The 22,015-nt window shown below is 37.1% G+C and overlaps 1 protein-coding gene across 1 annotated transcript in view; it reads right to left on the bottom strand.

Moving 5' to 3' along the window:
• Nucleotides 1-1,145: 1,145 nt before the first annotated feature.
• The window catches only part of LOC139145673 (SMC5-SMC6 complex localization factor protein 1-like), a 30,432-nt gene continuing 9,562 nt past the window's right edge, over nt 1,146-22,015 (bottom strand). The window contains exons 9-19 of the mRNA XM_070716962.1: nt 15,611-15,778; nt 14,571-14,755; nt 13,661-13,855; nt 9,575-9,749; nt 8,773-8,914; nt 7,614-7,780; nt 7,086-7,240; nt 5,504-5,622; nt 4,538-4,744; nt 3,210-3,344; nt 1,146-2,583 (exon numbers count right to left, since the gene is read on the bottom strand). Of these exons, the coding sequence (XP_070573063.1) occupies nt 1,829-2,583; nt 3,210-3,344; nt 4,538-4,744; nt 5,504-5,622; nt 7,086-7,240; nt 7,614-7,780; nt 8,773-8,914; nt 9,575-9,749; nt 13,661-13,855; nt 14,571-14,755; nt 15,611-15,778 (2,403 nt within the window). The 3' untranslated portion in view covers nt 1,146-1,828. The remainder of the gene's footprint in view (nt 2,584-3,209; nt 3,345-4,537; nt 4,745-5,503; nt 5,623-7,085; nt 7,241-7,613; nt 7,781-8,772; nt 8,915-9,574; nt 9,750-13,660; nt 13,856-14,570; nt 14,756-15,610; nt 15,779-22,015) is intronic.

The raw sequence follows: 22,015 nt of genomic DNA, 5'->3' as shown, positions 1-22,015 counted from the left end.
TACATACCAATGTATAGTCATCAGATAGCCAGAATGCAATTTACCTAAATACTGAACCAATTTACGTGAAATATGCATTGTATATATCCAAACTGTGGGGGATAGTCATATTGTGGTAGTGGACATTTTGAGGAATCAATGGAAGACTGGGTCTGTAATCATAGTGATTCTATTTCCCCACCCCTCAACTATAAAATCAATCATATACTTAGAATTCAAAATTATTTTCATCCTACCAATAAAGCATATGAACTTTCAGCTGTACACTGCCCTAGTGCCATGTTTGAATTGAACACTGAGGGCACTGTTATATCAGGCACCGGCCCTTAATACGCAACATGTTTAGCAACATTTATAAAGATGTCAATATAATTTCAATATTGTCGAATGATCATACTCAACAATTTAGGACTGATACATACCAAAAATAAATCTGTTAATTTTGTGTCAGACACTTAAGTACTTTCGGAGTTAAATTGCAAAATATTTCCTGTATAAATTTACTTAATATAAATTTACACCCAGCGCACACAGACATATGTGAGCTCTGATGATGGCATTGGCACCTGAAGATACTCAATGCATGAAGCACCTGATGCCAAAAACTGATAAGATCTAACTTTTTCGAGCTACATCTGTCTTGACATTTGTAACAGTAGATTAGAGTTACATATATATCAGAAACTATACAGGATTGTGCAGACATGAAGGATATTATATCAAGAAGTTTGGCAGTCAAAAAACGATCAGCACAACAAAAACATCTTGTAGAATAAGATTCACATTTTACCCCCTGTGTGAATACAACTCAATATTGTTGCTTCAGTGGTGGACTTGTGGGATCTCTGGTGACTGCTGGTGTTTGCTCGTACTAAGGTAAACAGTAAACTATCAAGAATGGAAGGTCTGTAACAATTCCACTGCGGTGCCACTGCCCTGCACTGACTCTGTTGACACATCACAGCAGATAACTGACCTTGGGACCATGGTGTGTGGCTTCACAATCATCAAAAATGTAATATATACCGTCCACACCAAAATGAACATATACATTTATATGTATCGTCCTAGACCTAAATATGTTTGAACTGTTCGGAGGCATTACCGGTATTTTCAAAATTGTTTATACTGAGTAGTGTTACTGGTTGTCATTTATTCTTTACTAGATAAAAAAGTTAATTTTTTCAATCCATGTTGAACCATAGTGGTGCAGACTGCTCCACTGTCTATGGTTGAACCAAAAGGTTGCACAGGTGGAAAAGCTTGGAAAAGTTTGTGATAATTCATATGAAAAAAAGGTATGATTTAGGAGAAATTTTGAAAAATACAGAATTTCATTTCATGTACTCTTTCAAGAAAATCCAGCTACACAACACACATACAGAACAGCTAGTCAAATTATACTGTCAAGATTTTTGGACAAAACTTGTTTGGAAGACATGGATGGAAAAATTGTTCTTTACTTCAGGTGGTTTGAAATCATCTATGTATAAGTTATTTTGTAAATGTTGGATACATTGTCAAAATTTATTTTCACCATGTACTCCAAGTTACAAACTACTGTTGATCATAATATGACATAAAAAGCTAATTTTGCCCTCAAATGGTGCCTTTTCATGCGTCTTGCAGTTGGTAATCAGTGTCATTTTGTTTGCCGTTATTTGTTAGAACTGATTATTTCTTTTGCTATCAGTTCTGTGATCTATGGATGAAGTTTTATAGTACTCTGCTACATTTTGAATACACTGTCTAAACAGGTGTACATCAAACTAAGATGCAAATGGCACTATTCGTCCACTTCAAACTGTCAAATTTTCAGAGTTCCATTCTATTGTGATGCTAAGATATCCACATCAAGGAAGAGCTTCTTGCAATGATCAGGCAGGTTCTCGCTTGGACTAATCTTCATCAAATGTCTTTCGAAATTTTTGATATGTGCACTCAACTCAGTGAGACAGAGCAGATCGTCGGCTACTGATGTCTCTGAATAATCCTGCACAGAGGATAGCTTTGACATATCATGCAAGTCACTCAGAGCAACCACTGCCTTGCCGCCTTCTACTTTCCTCTTCTTGCACGGAGCAAAACTTTCAGAGTTCACGCTGTCGCTGGATGTCACGCTATCCTGGCTGGAGAGGAACAGGGAGTCCAGGGCGGCAGCGGATTGATCAAGCTCATATTTGAACAGACTTATGTCGTTGGCTCTCAGATATGACTTCAGGAGATGCTGTACGAGCATGGCGTACTGGTAGCACTGCTCTTTCATGAAACATCTCTTCCTGCCGTCGGGCGTCTTCAAAGCCTGCGAGTAATCCATATCGGTGGGACTGAGGGCGCTGTTCTCAAGGGAATGGCCACTGTCTGCAGTCAGTGAACCACCCTGACTGGAAGTCTGCGAGCTTGCTGGCTGTGAATCGCTTCCCCAAGTAGTGCCCTGTGAGTTGGAACTGCTGGATTCTTGACTGCTGCAATCAAGCTGGCTGCCAGGGTCGCTCAGCTGCAATGCGTCTTTCATTTCAGGTGATGCAGCACAGTCCAATGGTGTGTAACCCTGAGCATTCAGTGCCATTAGAACAGCTTTCCCTGTATATAAAAACATTCAGAATAAATTTACGTCAGCATTAGCCATGCTTCTGAACTTTGACATATCACTCTATGAGATAGAGACATTGAAAGCAATGCAGCAAAAGGTATTTGTTTCCCAATAGGAATTCCTTTGTTCAATCATGCCCACCAAGCCCACTACGATGGTTAAAACTTTGAAAAAATTGTAACATATCAGTATATATAGTTGAAAGGTTACAATACAGCAGCTTCCATTCTATCTTCTGTTACGATGCAATACTGGCTGATTGGAAAAATGTGAAGAATCTGAGAATGTTTTGTATTGTAAGCTGGGAGTGATTCTTCATAGATTTACTGGCAAATCACATTCTCTCAGATTTCTCAGAGTGTGAATGACAATGGTGTGGTGAGATACCAGAAGGTTGGGTTTGTTGGTTTCATACAAGTAATGCTGGATACTACTACTGTAATACTCTGGGTTTCAAAATCTTTAATTGAAAAAAATAGTTACACGGACTCATTTGGACTGAGAACTCTATCAAGTTATGAATAGCTTTTTTGTGGCTGCCAGTTATGGTAAAATGACATTGAATTGTGCACTTGATGTTTTGTATTGAACATTTAAAGTTGATCTCAATGCTCACCTCCTGCTTTGACCAGCAATCTTGCAACATTGATATGACCTGTGAAGACAGCATCATGGAGTGGAGTTGTTCCACACTCCGGCGCTGCTAACAAATCCACCGTCATTCCTTTGCCAGATTTGCCACCCTTAGCACCTGGAATAGGTAGAATTATCAAATCAAGTGATGACAGCTGTCAATTGATAGTTTGAACTGTAATCTGACCAGGACAATGTTGGATAACGTGCAGTAGGACTTGCAAAGTTATCTGTTGTCAGTTGTCTTTCTGACACTTGTCCACAATTATGTATACAACTCACTACCAGATATGCAAATGATATGACCTATGAGCTTTCAAAGCAATGCAAATCAAATAACGGTGGAGGTGCATCATATTCAGGTTAGTCGTTCTCTGAACAATTGATTAGAAGTAATCATAACCATTTGAGGTAGAATGTATCTCAGGGACAGATATTCACACTCTAAAATTGTTCCTTTACTTTTTTGATCTATCACTTGTGAGGACTCATTTTAACCCTTTCACCCCAGTTCCCTGTATACAGGTCCAACTTTACCATAGAAAACAATGGATTTGGGACAAACCATGGTGGTGAAAGGGTTAAAGCTCTTCGAGTAAAAAAAATAAAAAATCAATTTTTTTGAAAATTGAAAATTTTATTATTCCCCAGAGTTAACACAGGGATGGCAGCCATTCTGAATTTCAAATATCAAAATGTCAGATAATTTGTTGTACCAAACTTTGTGACCCCTGACTTTTATTATTGATTTGGTAAGAGAATGGTTGAAAGTGTCATTCAAAGAAACTTTCAGCAAAAGTTTCAGTCTTTCACTTCGAGGCCCATACTACCTTCACCCAAAGTTTTCTGAAAAAAGTTTCCCAACACAATTGAACACAATTCAGTTGCTACATAGAGTGGCAGGTAAGAGGCAGATACAGAGATACATTTTTCTTCCCAGGTTCATGCACTGCTATCAAGCCAAGTTGATGAATATAATAAATGACAGTTTTGCTTTGTGGGGTCCATATCACAGATTGCTACATTGAAATCTGGGTAAGGAGTCAGCTCATTTCATAAACTGAGCCAAAATTTACTACTTAATAGCCATATATTGGGTATTTAAACTGTCCTAACATACAAAGACAAACTGATTTTTTTTTGGCTTCAATATTAATTGAAATTTTCTCAAAATCAGGAAGATTTACGATGTCAAAGTCAATTGTTATGAATTGCTCCATCTTTTAATCAACACATCTTTCTTGTCTACGTGATACATTTCGATTTATCAAATTGTAGAAAACTTGGAATAAAAGTTTGAAGTGTTCCTACCTTTGCCAAAGAAAGACATGATGGTTGGTGCTGGCTTGAATTTCAGTAATTCCTTGACAATAGCCAAGTTACCATGGTTACTGGCTTCATGAAGAGGTGTCCATCCGGCATTATCCTTGGCGTTCACATCAATTCCGGGACAGGCCAGCAATTCCTTGACTTTGGACAGGTTGTTCCTCATACAGGCAATGTGCAAGGGAGTTTCACCTGATGTAAACAAGGAATTATTACAAATAATTAAAAACATCTTTTCAAAAAAACATGGCCTTTAACATTATAATCTATTTCTAAATTGAGTAACCATCTTAGTGAATGATTACAGGGAGTTATGCACTTTGCATAATGAAATGCCACTTGACTTGTACTTGACTCTGAAACACCAAGAGTGATACATTACTGCAAAAACAAACTTTTGAGGGTAGTTCCAAATCCATTGCAATAATCGATTTTTATGGATAAATTTAAACTAAGAGATGGTTGATTGGCAATCAACCATCTCTTAGTTTAAATTTATCCCTAAAAATGAACACGAAAAAGGTTTTACAAATTGGCTTAAGTGTACATGATCTCTATCAACTTAATACAGCAATCCTGATACTATAAATGCATGAAATATTGACTAAAATTTACCTCATCTGACCAAAAAAGATTATTTTTACCGGTGAAAACTATATTAATTTAGGAAACAGATTCAATGAAATGAGTTTAAAAAGCCATATTACATTCCCTACTATTGAGAAAAATTTGTCCAAATAGCATGAAGTATCGTGTGTTGCTCCTTCTGGCAAATCTGAATGGTCTGGGTCATTTTCCAATTCATAATGAGCCAGGAATTCTAGTAATTTTCGGACATTTTACAAAAGTTTTGCTGGTTTCAAGAACTCCAATAGAGAACCACTTTCCCTTTTCATTTTGTATTTTGAGATCAGAAATAGAAATTGTGACAATTGACATTGTTCACATTACCTCTGGTGTTGCGTTTGTTGACTTTCTTCTTGCTCTGGTTGTTGTTCCTCTTACTGGGTGATAGAGGGCGCTGTTTATTTGAGTCTTTCTGTTTGAAACCTAGCATTGTATTTGACTCCCTGGACAAGAAAAGGGACAACAAGCACCTTTGTGATTTGGCCACTATGGTTTGACTAAAATTCTATGAGTGAATCTTTAAGAAACATAATTAGTGGTCAAACCATCGTATCTGTATTTTTGCCCATCGGGCTTACATTTGCCATGAGACAAGATAGAATTGCAGGTAAAGTTTGCTGTAAAAGGGTAACAATGACCCAGTTTGAAGTACAATAAGAGTGTTAAAGGGACAAAGTCGGTCATTTTTCATGAATTTTGTTTGATGCAAGATACTACTTATATTGTTTGACATGTTGAAAGATACTGAATGAATGGGTGACCATACATATATTCCACCCTGATTTTAGACACGATAACCGAAACCATGGCAAAAATGAATTAATGGTCATGACCAGTAATTCATTTTCGCGATGGTTTCACTGATCGTGTCTACATCCAGGGTCAAATATATGTGTGGTCACCCATTCATTCAGTATCTTTCAACATGTCAAACAATATAAGTAGTATCTTGCATCAAACAAAATTCATGAAAAATGACCGACTTTGTCCCTTTAAGGAAGAATATGCTTAAGGACAGTTTTGCAGTCTCACCAATATTTTAATGGCCCGCTGCTAGTGCTAGTGTAAACTTATTATGAAGATTTTTGAGTAAATATTGTTTTCACAGTCTTGTTTTTTTGAAAGTTGAAAATTTAATTCTTTCTCCCCATAGAGATAAGAAAGGGTATACAACCATTTTGAATTTAAAATGCCATAAAATTATAAGTTCTGTGTTTTTGTAACACCAAATTGAATGATGACACCTGATTTTTACAATGACTATGAAAGACAATGGATTGAATTTTCCTGGAGGGAAGTTTGAGCCAGATAATAGTTTTCTGTTTTAAAAAGCATTTTACCTTGAGCACATCTTACCAGAGTAAAGTAATTGTAAGCTAAGTTTCACTGAAGCCTATTCTGGTGGTTTCTGTTATTAGATTGTACAATAAAAATGCCTGTTTTAGTTCTTGCAGAGTGATATATGTAGAATTGATGAGTCACCCAAATAGAGACAGAAAAGCCACAAAGGCAAGGAACAATTTCATCACCTGAGATGTTCAGAGTGTATTGTTTCTAAAGAGGCTTCTAAAAAACGATGCATTCTATATCCTCTAGGATTAAGAAATGTACATGGTATAAATTTCAATAGAAGATATACGAGTCTTGGTATTGGATTCTTTGATATCATAATTCAGTGCTCTCCACATGATTTTCTGGTAGAGTGACGACTAATTTGCATAACAATTAATGTAATCGCTATTGTAATGAGTTTGCTCAGGGGAGAAACTGCATATACTTGAACAGGTAGAGACTTCACACTCAAGCAGTCTCCAGCTTTTCTTTGAAATCATGTGCAGTGGTGAAATTACTGCTAATAAGACTATGGGTCATATTGGATATACAGTACAGTACAGTACAAACTTACGCTAAGGTTTGTAGAGCTCCAGATCTCTTTGATTTCCTGTCTCTTGGAGTTCCCGGTTTTTGATTCTCGATGTTGGTCTGGTCGGCTTTCCTGACCGGAGTACCATCCGTTGTGCTGGCATGGGTTTTGGGCAGCAAGAAGAAATAGCAAGATACCTGCAGAAAAAGTCATAAAAACACATCAAATTGCCATGCATTTATGATACCCTAGTATTTACACTTGATGTATTAAATAACAACAAGCTGCTGACCATCAGACAAATTGAAATGTACATGTATATTGCTCTTCAAGCATTAGATGTTTCAGAAAAACAATGAATAGAACTTTGTCAAGTTCTTAAGGGCAAGTCAGCTTCCATGTATTTACTCATTCTGTTTGTGAACAAAACAAAAAACGAAGTAAAAAGATTTTTGCTTTTCAATTTGGTGACATTTTATAATATGAGGTTTCAATACAATTGAACTTAAAACTTCCAATTGATCGATCTTGGATTTAATGTATCGCTGTGGAAAAAAGGTTAATTCTTACCAGCTTTCTCAATGAGAGTTTCTTGTCCAACAGGGCTCTGTTGTCGGGGTGAACCAGCCTGTTGTCATAGGAACCGAGAATGACCTCTGCAAGCCTCATTCTGAGCCACACAGGCTGTGTTGTCTGCAGCAGTAAACTCACACTCTCATGGCAATCCAGGATGCCACCTATAGTCAATGAAGTCACCAGAGTGACATGTGAATCAGACATAAATCAGTAACTTATACAGCTATTAATGTGAGCTTGTTTGAAACCATTTAGGCATGGATGTCTTTCCTGCGACAGGTTATATTGATAGTGTACAAATCTATAATTCACTGTGCTAGGTGGAGTGTCTCAAAACTGAAATGCACCATTATTATTAAATTATTTTCAAACAACCAATCAGGTTGAGAGCCTTCAGACTTCATAAATAGCTGTAAATAATGACAATCTACCAATCAGATATATCCTTCCAAGCCGCTGCACTCTTAGTCAACAGAAGCTGCTTAAACTTTCAATAACTTTCGAAGTACATACACTCCATGCAACATAATTAACACACCAAAGACCAACATCCACAGCAGAATCTGTGATTACACAAATGTACTGTTTGACTCTCAAAAATTTGACATCTGACCCATGCATTGCCAATTATAGAGTTGAATCAAAGAAACTTGTTTACATTCTGAGATATAGAGTCCACAGAGTTTATATATTGCCTGAATACATGGGTTTACATACCTGAGAGGAGGTGACAATTTGCCCGATGCCAGGAGGGCAAATAGTCACCTGCTGGGAGGGCTTATACATAACCCCATGTATTCAGTCAAAAACATTTTTATTACATGCCTCTTCACAGTTACCGTTGTATATTTAGTTACATGCAGGGCATTCTCAAACAATTTAACCGTTATCGACCAGCATCAAACAGATTTTAACGAAAGTCAAAATAGCAGGTCGCACATGAATATTTTACTTCTAGCATTAAGCGTCTACTTTGACGTCGAAAACGGCTTCACCGGACTGGGTAACTATGGAAGCTGGTCTGTACATTTTCACAGGGCCTGCTAACTCCCCAGATGTTGCAATTCAAATCAATGCACTGCTTGCACTCATATCGAGGCATGTAATAATGCATCTTAGAGACTAAACTCAGTATGCATGTTCAATAACTTGCCTTCCTCAACAGCAGACATGATCTCTTTAGCAAAGTCTTTTTCGTTGTCGTCACTGGATCTTGAGTCTAATTTCACGTTGACTTGTTGGTAACACTCTGCTGCTATGGTAACCATCCTTTGTACCATTTGTACTAACTGAGTCTGTAAGCCATGTTGTAGAAAAAAATTTTGAGAAGATATGGTTTTACTTGTGTGACATCTCTTTGCGTGTACTGTATTTGAAAACCAATGTACTTCAATTTGCAAATTTATTGAAAGTAAGCAAGCATGCGAGAAAGAAACTTAATTAATGTACATTCAATTGATATTTTCCTTTAACCGATGACAATATTGGTTATTGATAGTTCTGATGTCTACAAGACCATGAATTTGTTGCATGGATGACACATATCAAAACTTTAATGGGTAGCTGCTAAGCACAAATTCATACATCATAGTATTTTAACCAGATTGAAAAGCAATAACGCTTCTTTTCCCAACTTACTATTAAAAAAAGGGGGTCTACATATATACATTACTCCAAGTCACTAAGGACTTTTTCAAGAACTTTTCATCAATTTGGAAAGACTTTGAGGTCCAAATACCATTTTCCAGGTATAATTTTACTTATTATTTTACATATCATTTTTATGTTGGTATGACCAATCATTTCATGATTTTCAAAAATCATGGTTGACATCAATTTTCCAGGATTTTTCAGGACTCATCTTTATTTTCAAGGACTTTTCAAGGACTTTCCAGGAGACTTTTGAAATTCAAAGACTTTGTTAGAGCATTCAGACCTTGAAACTCTCCACATACCGTATTGGATTCTGCAGTGGCTAGCTTCACTGCCTGTACCAGATAGTCCAGCAAGGTGACAACAGCTGTGCTGATAACACCCGGATACCCATCAGGCCATAGCAGACAGGATAGTATACACTGTCTGGTCTGGCAAGTTTTCCTGGTAGGAGACTTTCTGGGAGAAGACCTCTGTCTGGAATTAAGCATTAAAAAATGAATAGCAAAATTGCAATTGAAGGTTTATAGCTCATCAAGAAGTTTGGAAAAAGTGTGAGCTACATGTGAAAGAACTTCTTATGTTCTGTTTACCACCTCTTGAACAGAAGGAAATGTCACCAGCAGCAGCTATCGCCCAGCTGATAATTATGCAAAAATCGATTCACACGTTCTAATTATTCCAAAAGAGATCGCTCGTCGCTTCTTCACAGTTCTTTTGTTCTTTGCAGTATCTTCCCGTCCTCTTTCTCGACTGTTTATGACACAATGTAATGTGACAAATAGACACATGACCACATACAAAATATTACTACAAACTTGAAAGGTTACACAAAAATGCCAACTTTTGAAACAGATTGCGGGATTTGTTGAGTCTGGAAATGACAATGTCTCATAAGCAGATGTATGATCAGAAAAATTGAAACTATCATCAAATATTTGAACATGAGATTTTTGAATTTCAGTATATCAGAATAATAAAAATTTAAAGAAATATAGATGTACTTCATTTTTTACAAACCATGATTAAAATCAGTTTTTTATCAAAAGCTCTAAAAATCCATACCACAAGCAATTCATTTCAAGTTGATGTAGAGTAACACAAAATGAAGAAAAACAATTTGTGAACAAATGAACTAATTTATTTTTCATCAAAATTTGCCCTTATTACTCACAAAATTTCAGGGATTTAAAGTTTTATTTGATGAATATTACAATCTTCTAGCAAGTCAATTTTGTCAAACTTTTATAGATTTTCAGTGTTGTCTTACTTTTTGGGTAGGTCACCGCACTCCATTTTTCACTATTTGGCACAATGTAGCCAGAAATTCAAACTCTCATGATCATCAACTGAAGTGCTCTTCAGCTGACCTAGCCAAACTTGGATTAAATAAAATTAGATAAAGTCTGCTAATGCATTTGTGTTGTAAAAATTTAGTGTAAAACATCTGCACGCAGAACTGTACAATGATTTTTTTATTTTTTCTGCGCATTCATCTTCAAGTAAGTTGTGAATTGATTGATTCTATGAACACTATGTGAGAATATTGTTTTGACAAACTTGTTTTCTGAAGATTCAGTGAGGTTAAATACTTCAAACTGACCCTAATTACATAATCATGTACACAACCAAAATGAAACTCATTTTAGATAAACAGGGATACTTAAACTACAATATCACAATTCTCCTCTGTGTATGGCCTTACAGAACAGTACCTCCAAACATTCAAATTCTCAATACCTCAAACGATATACTTAGTTAGTTGAAACATGAGCAGGATGCTGATATTGAAAATCTTTCTTATTTTTTCCGTGAGGCTGTCACAGAAGTTCTCAATGACGTTGCTCCAATAACTGACAGACGTATAACCAACAAGGTAAGAGCACCATGGTACAGTGAGGAACTCATAGAATCAAGAAAGAAATTGCGACGGCTCGAGATGAAGTGGCGTAATTCACAGCTGGAGATTGATCGGCAGATTTTCATTCAAGAGCGATCTAAGTATGCCCGACTTTGTGATCAGATCAAGTCTCGTTACCACCTATCGCAAATACAAGAAGTGGACAGTAAGAAACTCTTTACTATCATTGCTGAACTGTCATCTGTGAAATCGCGTTCTGTCAATTCCAAACCGGATAACATCAGTAAGGATGATCTGACATCGAAATTTCTTGAATATTTCGAATCGAAGATATCAAAGCTTCGGAACGGAATGTCTGCGCAAATTGACCAGTGTGATCATACCAGATTACATCCCGCATATTAATTAAATTCACTCCTGTTACAGTCGACAACGTTAAGGGCCTCACCAAGAATGCTCCATCAAAGTCGTGCGAACTCGATGTATTGCCGTCAAAGTTACTCAAGAACTGTATTGATGTTGTAACACCTTTCCTTACACATCTTTGCAACAGCTCCCTATCTTCAGGTATAGTTCCTAACCATTTCAAGACAGCTATTATCCGACCACTGTTGAAAAAACCTAATCTCGATAAAAACATACTGAAAAATTATAGACCTGTGTCTAACCTTCCCTTCATATCAAAAATTCTGGAAAGAATTGTAGCCCTGCAATTACGCGATCACCTCACCAAGTTTCGTCTCTTCCCACGTCATCAGAGTGCGTATCGTCCCTATCACAGCACGGAGACAGCCCTGCTTCGTGTACATAACGACATCATGTGTGCGCTAAACAAGAAAATGGACGTTGTTCTCATCATGTTGGATCTGTCGGCTGCGTTTGACACCATAGACCACGAAATCCTACTTCAAAGGCTTGAATCTCGTTTTGGCATTACGGGAACAGCTTTATCTTGGTTCCGCTCTTACCTTGAAAATCGGACACAATCTGTAACAGCTGGGACTGCGTCATCCTCTAGCTCTCATGTGAAATATGGTGTTCCTCAGGGATCGGTGTTGGGACCACTTCTTTTTACGCTCTACATAGCACCTTTAGAGGACATTATCGCGGAACACGGCCTTGAATGCATGATGTACGCGGATGACAGTCAAGTTTATGTTATTTGCAACACGCCGGCTGATGTGCACTCTTGTCGTGAACATTGCATTAGCAACATTCGGATCTGGATGAAGTCAAACATGCTGATATTAAATGACGACAAGACAGAGGTTATCCATTTCTCACCAAGGCTCAAGTCGGACGTGTCGGTGACGGCCAATCTCAGGATTGGCGACTTTGACATCACACCCTCACCTCTGTGCGGAATCTTGGTGTAAGGCTGAACAGTGACGGCTTTATGTCTGACCAAATCAACCAAATATGCAGGAACGGATATTATTCTCTATACCGTATCAGCAAGATCCGCAAATTACTTGACAGAAGTACCACCGAGACATTGATCCATGCCTTCGTCACATCCCAATTGGACTACTGCAATAGTCTCTTGTACGGAGTATCAAAAGAACAGCTTTCACGATTGCAGTCAGTTCAAAATGCTGCTGCACGTCTCGTCACTCAATCACGCAAATTTGACCATATTACACCCGTGTTGATCGACCTGCATTGGCTTCCAATCGAAGCTCGAATAAGATTCAAGGTTCTGTTAATTACTTATAAAATTATTAATGGTATTGCACCCATGTACTTGAGCGACTTAATTGAGTTGTATGTTCCGGCAAGAAATCTCCGGTCCATGGAAAAGCTACGTTTAGTCCCGCCTAAAGGGAAGTATAATAAGTCCTATGGCCATAGGGCCTTTTCTGTTCATGCTCCTTTCCTTTGGAATTCATTGCCATCAGAGATTCGCTCTGCAAAAAATGTTGAATGTTTTAAACGTGCTTTGAAGACTTACCTTTTTACTGAGTTTTATCATCTGTGATTTTAGCCATTTTGCTCATTTTACGCTGTTTTTACTTCCTTTCTAAATTTCTTTGCGATATTTGTGACTTTTTTAAAAAAACTACCTTTGCTCTCATTTTAGTCATGTATTTTTTTTTCTTCAGTCATGTAGGCCTACAGCGCGCTGAGACGTATGTGTAGTGCGCTTTAAAGAAGTTTTTAATAATAAATAATTAATAATAATAATACAGTGTTCTCCCCAGAAATTTTTGCCAGAGTGGTGGCTAATTAGCATAATAATTTGCATATCAATTTACATAAGTTAACCTGTGACCTAAAGTAAGTTAAAAGATTACTGTTGACCTTCAAAATACAGCATAAGGCAGTGTTATGAGAAACGTAACATGTGACAGCCTTCAACATATCCATAGACTAAAGACAAGTGCTATTGGATCTTGTTAAACAAAATAGTTGCCTTTCTCATTGAGATATTGTAGCTATATTGGACAATGCAATTAACAGAGACCTGCTTACTCCTTGGAAAAAAAATTTCTACTTAATGACAAAAACAACTGGTAGAGAATCTCACCTGGTGACGATGCCCAAGAAATCTTGTTCAAACAAAGTCACTAAGTATTGCAATAGAAGTTTGCAGCTACTCTTGTTGTACTTGATGACTCCAGTTTGGGAATCTTTCTTTCCATTCTCCTCTGACATGTCAACTTCTGTCTCAGGATTGTCATTGCCAGCTGTGACATCATCTGTTTCCATGGCAAGTGAGTTCCTACAAGAAAATCATTGTTTGAAATTCTGTCAAAATTCCTAAAAGTTATAGCACGGCCAACATTCAGTCTAAGGTTTAATTTGAAAGTGCAGGGTATTTATGGTAAATTTATTTATTCTTCCATTTCAATCTTATTGGACAAATAATAAATATAAATGTCTTTTCTGATTCTCACATTATAACCACCTCTAAACAAGAATTGTAACTTCTAGTATTGAATACGTAATTCAACAAGAATTCAATTTTTTTCTCCAGGACACGTGATTGCGTGAATCCCCCACCTTATCAAAATTCCCCTTAAAATAATCACAAACGTGCGATATGTTGCCCTTCTACATTTAGGTTTGACATTATGATTGCACAGAGTATTTATAGTGGCATTCCACCTCATGAGTACTGTCTATGATGCAACATCATACAGTTGATGTAATCCACTATCTGAAAGCTGAAAGATTGTCGTTTATACTTGATCAATGCTATAACCTTATAATTTGCTAATACCTTGAACAAAATCTTAAATTTGCATAACTTAAATTTTCATAATTTATTATAGTCCCCCTTAATCAGAAAAATTCCCCTCAAAATTTTTAAGCAGAGGGCAACATTCCCCCCTTGTGAGAGAAAGCTAGAGAATACACTGCAAGATGTAAAACATCGCACAAAATCTTTAAAAAATTTGAAATGTGGATAGTTGTGTGATCTATGTGATTCTGACCTGATGATGGAACACACAAAGTCCCATTCACCACCACTGACATGTTCCATTCTCTCTGAATACTGTGTAGTTGACAGTGACTGTAGGTACATCAGTCTCAGAGCTGGTGATGTCGTTGGACAGTGAAGACACAGCACTTGTTTCAATAGATGGTACGCCCCCAGAGACACTGCCTGATCACTTGTCTGTGGAGGAAAACAGCAACATTCGACCTATCAAAAGAACTGTTTTAATGGACAGCCAAAGTGGTCGTTGATAATCCCTGCTGCATTAAAATTGCTGTCATTTTAAATTCTAGATAGTATGTTTCCTTGTTGTCAAGGTAAGTTTATCTGAACACATTGTTACAATATGAGATTTTAAAGAGACAGTAGCTGTAACTTTTGGTGATTTTTTCAATATTTTTGTTTTTTAATGTCAAGTGCATTTTCTCATTGTAATCACTAGGAGCACGTTGACATACATGTTGACAGTATTCAGTTTCTCAACTCAGCCTGTACATGTGTAGACTGCATTGTTATTGTTGACAAGTGAATTCTGGTCTTGATTGGAATTCAAATGTAAACAATAAGTCCAAATTTACGCGTATAGAAGATGTGCTGACAACTTAAATTCAACATGCTTTGAGGAGAACAAGAACTGGCATTTGACATACAAAATAAAACAGTGAAAAAAAATCACCAAAAATTACAGCTATTTTTATCCTTTTAAGTCAATCTGAAGTAATACTTACTAAACATTTTCTGTCTGACTCACAAATATTTTAAATACATGTATAGTTTTGTGGGCCTGACTCAAGAAATATCAAGAGGTTCCATTTAAGAAGAGAACAACATTTTATTACTAAGAAATTTGAGGACATCCTAAAACGACTGCATTCGGTATAGTGAGTAACAATCATACTTTCTTATTGCTGCATGTAATGTCCACATCTTTACATCATCCCCCATGCTCTGATATATCGATCCAACCGTATTACTGTAAACAATTGGGCTAAACCACACCATGGTGGTAAGAGGGAGGGGTAACAAATTCCTTACCTTTATCATTTCAACCATCAGCTGATGCATCAGATGTGGAGTAGGGTATCTAGTTGATGAGATGTTGGACTGTAGTGCTCCTATCACTGCAAACCACATACCTTCCTCAATGGTAGCCTCCAGCATGTTAACCAAGGTATGGCTGAATGGTAAGGCACACTTTTTGGTCTGCAGGAAACAAAATCAAAACAGGTATATGAAGTGAAGAAAATGAGTTGTGTTTTGTGGTACGAAGGAAATGAGTGATGGAAATTACTGATATATTGGGTATGGTTGGTAAACTTATCATTTTGCCATTATAAAAATTATCAATTAGAATGTTTTGATTTGTGTATCGCAGATTATTAAAAATCATGATTATTTTATAACTCATACACACAAGGCCTCAAAACCTACCCACAAAGAGTGTTCATGATATACTTAAAAATTTATACAAACATAAAAATTTGTGGAGCTCATAACCCACAAACTGTTTCACCAAATATGACCAGTTTTTAGTCCCCACGGAGTACAAACACAAACACATCAAGTTACTATCATCCATCTCTAATAATGCATTAAAATCTGAAACAACAAAGACTGTTGTAAAATACATAAAGGACTGACTGCAAGTATGGCAACCCCACTGAAAATTGCAAGTATACGATTACAATGTTAAATGGTAACTTTTTTTTCATAATTTTGGTCACTATCATGAAATATATGCTTTTAGAATACTAAAACCATGTGATACCATTGAAGCTCATAATGCAACATCAGTGTAGACATTTCCACTGCAGCAGATCAAAAGTTACAAAGTTTAACAGGCTATTTTCCTCTCATCCCCAGAATATAGAAAATTGCACTGGTTCATTTAGGTGAAGGCCAAACGTGTCAACAGTATACAAAAATCACTGTAACTTAAATTCAAGGACTTTCAATGACCTTTAAGGGTCCAAAATACCATTTCGAGGTAATGTCTTTATGTTGTATCATTCGTGTACATCATTTTACATATCAACAACTGATAATTTTGTGATTTTTGGTGGTTTATGAATTTTTCAGGACTCAGTTTCATTTTCATGCATGAGTCTAGTCAAAGACTTTAAAAGAGGTTTAAACTCTAAGAAGTGTACGGACCCTTTGTCAAGGTCAGAAGACATGGCTGTCAAATATGACATAAAAAAATGACATTTCACAGGAATTGAAAATAAAAAGAGACAAAAAAGCCAAAACTGATCAGAAAGAGATCTCAGGAATAAACAGTTGCCAAGGTAACAACAATTTATTAAATTGATTATACAATTTGTCATATTGAAGTTTTTGAGTATCTTTTGAAAAAATGGCTCTCTGTAACTGGTTATACTTTTCACCCGATGTCCCTGTTTATAGTTTCACTGGCCCTATTGAAAACTATGGGAACACACCAATATCTGGTTGTGAAATGGGTTGAGCCTGGGTCCAATTGTCAACACTGATGGCGTCAGCTGATGGTAAATAGGTCAGCAGCTGTGCTGACGACCTGACCTTGAACAAAGGTCACATCTTTTGATAAACCCAGACAGAGGACTTTTTAAGTAAAAACATGGAAGCAATATTCATGTATTGCACTGATGACATCCTTGAACAATACATATAGCAAGCCTGTATTTCTGATTCTGCTATGGTTGGTTGGTAAACACACTATGGATGAGAAATTACAGTGAAATGTCCGGTGTACTCAATGAACCTGGAGGATCCTGGTAATATTGTCACTTCATAAGTGCAAACAAAAGAAGATGACCTTTTCTGAATTTGAATCAGTGAGTGGGGGTGTATTGGCTGTATTTGTATCTGTCTAGTTCACTCAGACATGCTAAAACGAAGTACGATTCATATGAGCAGGAAGTGTCTGCAAGTTAAAGAGGTTTGGTTTGTCGCGCAATATTGATGTCATTTTAACGAAAATGTGTCACTGTCTAATCCTATTCTGCTTTGATGTGACAATAGGTACAAATACACCATCAAACTCAAGGCAATATGTATCCCCAGCTGCAATGGTTACATGAACATGACACACTAATTCTTGTAACGATCTGATTACAGAATAATGGCACACAAAACAAGTCATCGTTGATGACACAGTCCCCACTTGTTAATGGGTATTTTGATTACAGGTCCTCAGAGAGGATAGAGTCCTCTTCATTAGGTCTGTGATAAAAATACTTTTGAATGAATTCGCTTGATACATGTCTGAGTTATGGTTCAGGACATGAAAACATAGGGCCAAAGTCCCTGAAGCTACTATAGACATGGATACAAAATTAAGTATTTCCTGACTGTATGAAATTATCTCACTTTAATAGGTCATCCTAGGGACTTGAAAACCAAATGTTAAAGCTGTCTGACCAGCGGTTTTGAAAAAACAAGCAACTCAACAGTTGACAGAGCTCTGCTGTGTTATGTAGAGAATAACCTTTTGTGACACATGTATTGATGAAGGTGGAATCTTTCATTAACATTGTAAGTGAGTTCTGTTGAATAAGTTGAGACTGTACATACGCAGAGAAAGCACACTGAAGAGACAAATGTTTGAAAACTTAAGAAGTTCAAGGTCATCAAAAGCATTATAAGGAATCATGTAACTTTCATTGCACTGTTTACACAGATTGCACAATTGCTATAAATAGCACATGAGGAATCTTACAGCGAAGCTTTACCATAAAAACCTATCACTTTGACCACTCTTTAAATTGACCACTCTATTTTTTCCTCAAAAAGTAATCTTATTTTATCCTTACCAAGTCAACCATAAATGGAAATTAGAACTTTCTCTATCTCTATCTCTATTACTATTTTGAGCAATTTCTGTTAGATAACATACAGGGCACAATAAATGACGGTTCAGAATATGTCAAAGTTGGGATTCAGGAAAGTTGCGTTTACATGTTTTAATCCTCCAAGATGGTAAGCATTTCACTACGAACTGTCAAAAAAGGTTGAACTTTCTGATAATTCTACATAAAAATTATTTTGGCTTTGATGATTTCCTAATTAATTCAATTATTTAAAATCATATTAATTATTTTTTTCTGGGTGAATTGATAGGGTTTATACAGTACAAGAATTACATACAATGCAAGTCAAATTTTGACCAAAAATGACAAAAAAATTCCTTAAAAATACACATTTGCATATTTCATCACAATTTGAACAAATCTAAGTTGGGTTACCCCTAGGGACCTGTATACCAAATAACAAAGCTGTCTGACCAGCGGTTATGAAGGAGAAGATTTTTTATCAAAAACACCTTTTTTGGCATTAATTTGCCTATTTTCAACAATATCAAAAAATTAAAAAAAATAGTTTCTCAAAATCATATTTTTAATCTACACAACAAATATCGAATCAGTAAGTACTGCGGTTCTCAAGATATTTGAGTGGACGGACGCCTCACAAACGGACATACATACATACATACATACATACATACATACATACATACATACATACAGACTGACGACGGACGCCGGACGGATACCCATCCCAATAGCTTCTATAGACTATAGTCTATAGTAGCTAAAAATCGTAACAAAATGGTCGCACAGTGGCCATATTGGATCGCATCACAAAACAAATTGATGTGCATAGCTATGACATTGGTCGATGTCCTTGTACCAACTTTGAATAAAATCGGTTGAAACATGCGGATATGCCTGAGAAATGGCTCTGTACATGAAAAACTCATAATAAAATGGCCGCCTGGCGGCCATATTGGATCGTATCACAAAACAAATTGACGTGCATATCTATGACATAGGTCAATGTCCTTGTACCAACTTTGAATAAAATCGGTTGAAACGTGCCTGAGTTATGGCTCTGTACATGAAAAAATCGTAATAAAATGGCCGCACAGCGGCCATTTTGGATCGTATCAAAAAACAAATTGACGTGCATATCTATGACATTGGTCAATGTCCTTGTACCAACTTTGAATAAAATCGGTTGGAACATGCCTGAGTTATGGCTCTGTACATGAAAAAATCGTAATAAAATGGCCGCACAGCGGCCATTTTGGATCGTATCAAAAAACAGATTGACGTGCATATCTATGACATTGGTCAATGTCCTTGTACCAACTTTGAATAAAATCGGTTGGAACATGCCTGAGTAATGGCTCTGTACATGAAAAAATCGTAATAAAATGGCCGCCTGGCGGCCATATTGGATCATATCACAAAACAAATTGACGTGCATATCTATGACGATGGTCAATGTCCTTGTACCAACTTTGAATAAAATCGGTTGGAACATGCCTGAGTAATGGCTCTGTACATGAAAAAATCGTAATAAAATGGCCGCCTGGCGGCCATATTGGATCATATCACAAAACAAATTGACGTGCATATCTATGACATTGGTCAATGTCCTTGTACCAACTTTGAATAAAATCGGTTGGAACATGCCTGAGTAATGGCTCTGTACATGAAAAAATCGTAATAATATGGCCGCCTGGCGGCCATATTGGATCGTATCACAAAACAAATTGACGTGCATCTGTATGACATATGGAGTAATCCTTGTACCAAGTTTGAATGAAATCGCTCCAGGCATCTCTGAGATATCTGCGTGAACGGACGGACGGACGCACGCACGCACGCACGCACGGACGCACGCACGGACATGACCAAACCTATAAGTCCCCCCGGACGGTGTCCGTGGGGACTAATGGCACACAAAATTAAAACAAGTGAGATACCAGCATTGCGGCAAAAGCTTGAGAAATGGAGGCTGGACTGTTACAATACCTATTACCTGATAAAAGACTGCTACAAAACCGAAGGAAAGGATGTAAACTTGGATATTTTTGTGGACAATGAAGATGTCACACAGCTGACAAGTGTAGTGACAGTATGGGAGCCAGACTTCAAGCCTGCTGAGAAATGGTATTTTGTTTTCACCCAAGATGCCGAGAAACTGAAAATTCTGATTGGGACACCTGGGGTAATCACCATCACGACAGATGTTGCAATCCATTTCCATTGTGAGAAGTCAGCCAATCAGGTGGTTCATGATCTAGTAACCATGGAAATGGGTCTGTACCCAAGAGTTGTTTACAACATGCATGCGTACATCCATAGTAGCTTGGAAGTAGTGAGAGAGTGGATTTCAAATACACAAATCCCAACAAACTTCAAAATTGCACCGCTGGAAACTAAACATGCGAAGATGCTACAGGCCAGTAGGGAGTATGATGACCCAATAGATAGATATGAAAATGTTATCAAATACTGTCGCAACGTTGCAGTCTATGATGACAAAGGAATTCCTATTGCATGGGTTGTAGTGAAGGAATATGGCGACATCGGCATGACTTATACTGCACCAGGATACCGACGACAAGGATTTGCCAGTTTTCTGACAGCTCTGATAACCAAAGAGATACTTGACAGCGACGAGATTCCACTCACAAAAATTGAAAAACATAATGAAATTTCCATTAAGATGCATACAAAGCTTGGATTTACGAAATACAGTGATGTGATCTTGATCTCCGTCTGATATCATGTCAATCACAGGCCCTCCAGTGTGGAGGGACTGTGTATCAATATATATTTGCTCATGAATCTTGTAGTATAAAGTAACATTTGTGAGTATCAAATCTCAAACAGGATGATCGTCAGTATTTAGACAGTTCAAAATATCTGGATTTCTACCTTAGTGATGTGGACCAGTCCCTCGTTCATAAGGGGCCATGGATGGCCATGGATAATTAAAACGTGCACCGTAAACGTAACTACCGGTAATTACATTTTGCCTCAATGCCCCCCTAAATGAAAGTTTGGAAGTGCGAAAATCCAACCAAGCCTAATTCTGTATCAGCATACCTACAATCGGTAATTACGTCTTGATTAAATTGCAACAACAGTAACTATGTGGTAACACACTGAATCTTTGTAATCTGACGAATACGATCATACCTGCAACTCTTTCCTTTTCTGACACAGTTTCTGCCAACTCAACAATGATGGAACCAATAGAATAAAATGAATTGAAACAGTGTATCCAAAATGATTGTTATGTTATTTTACACATACACTGATCGACCCACATGTATGTCAAAAGAATGCTGGTGTAGTGCCATGGCAGGGCTGCATGCATGCCAAACAATATAGCAATACTTTGTGATACATAAAACCTGTAGTGAGATATTGCGATATAAAAACATGTAGTGCGATTTTTGCACACAGTAATCAAAATTACCCCCCCCCCCCCACTGCAGAAATTGCATTTACCATGCCTATGTTTTAATTATCCATGGCCCCTAAATGTTTCAGGGTATCGTACATGGTTCATTTGTGATCTGGGAAACCTATTTAATGACAGGATCACTTTGATGGCCATCAGATCCGTCACAAGTGCATCTTTTCATCAAAAAAATCAAAC

This window comes from Ptychodera flava, chromosome 12, assembly GCF_041260155.1.
Source record: "Ptychodera flava strain L36383 chromosome 12, AS_Pfla_20210202, whole genome shotgun sequence".
NCBI lineage: Eukaryota > Metazoa > Hemichordata > Enteropneusta > Ptychoderidae > Ptychodera > Ptychodera flava.
This window is presented reverse-complemented; position numbering and strand designations above follow the sequence as displayed.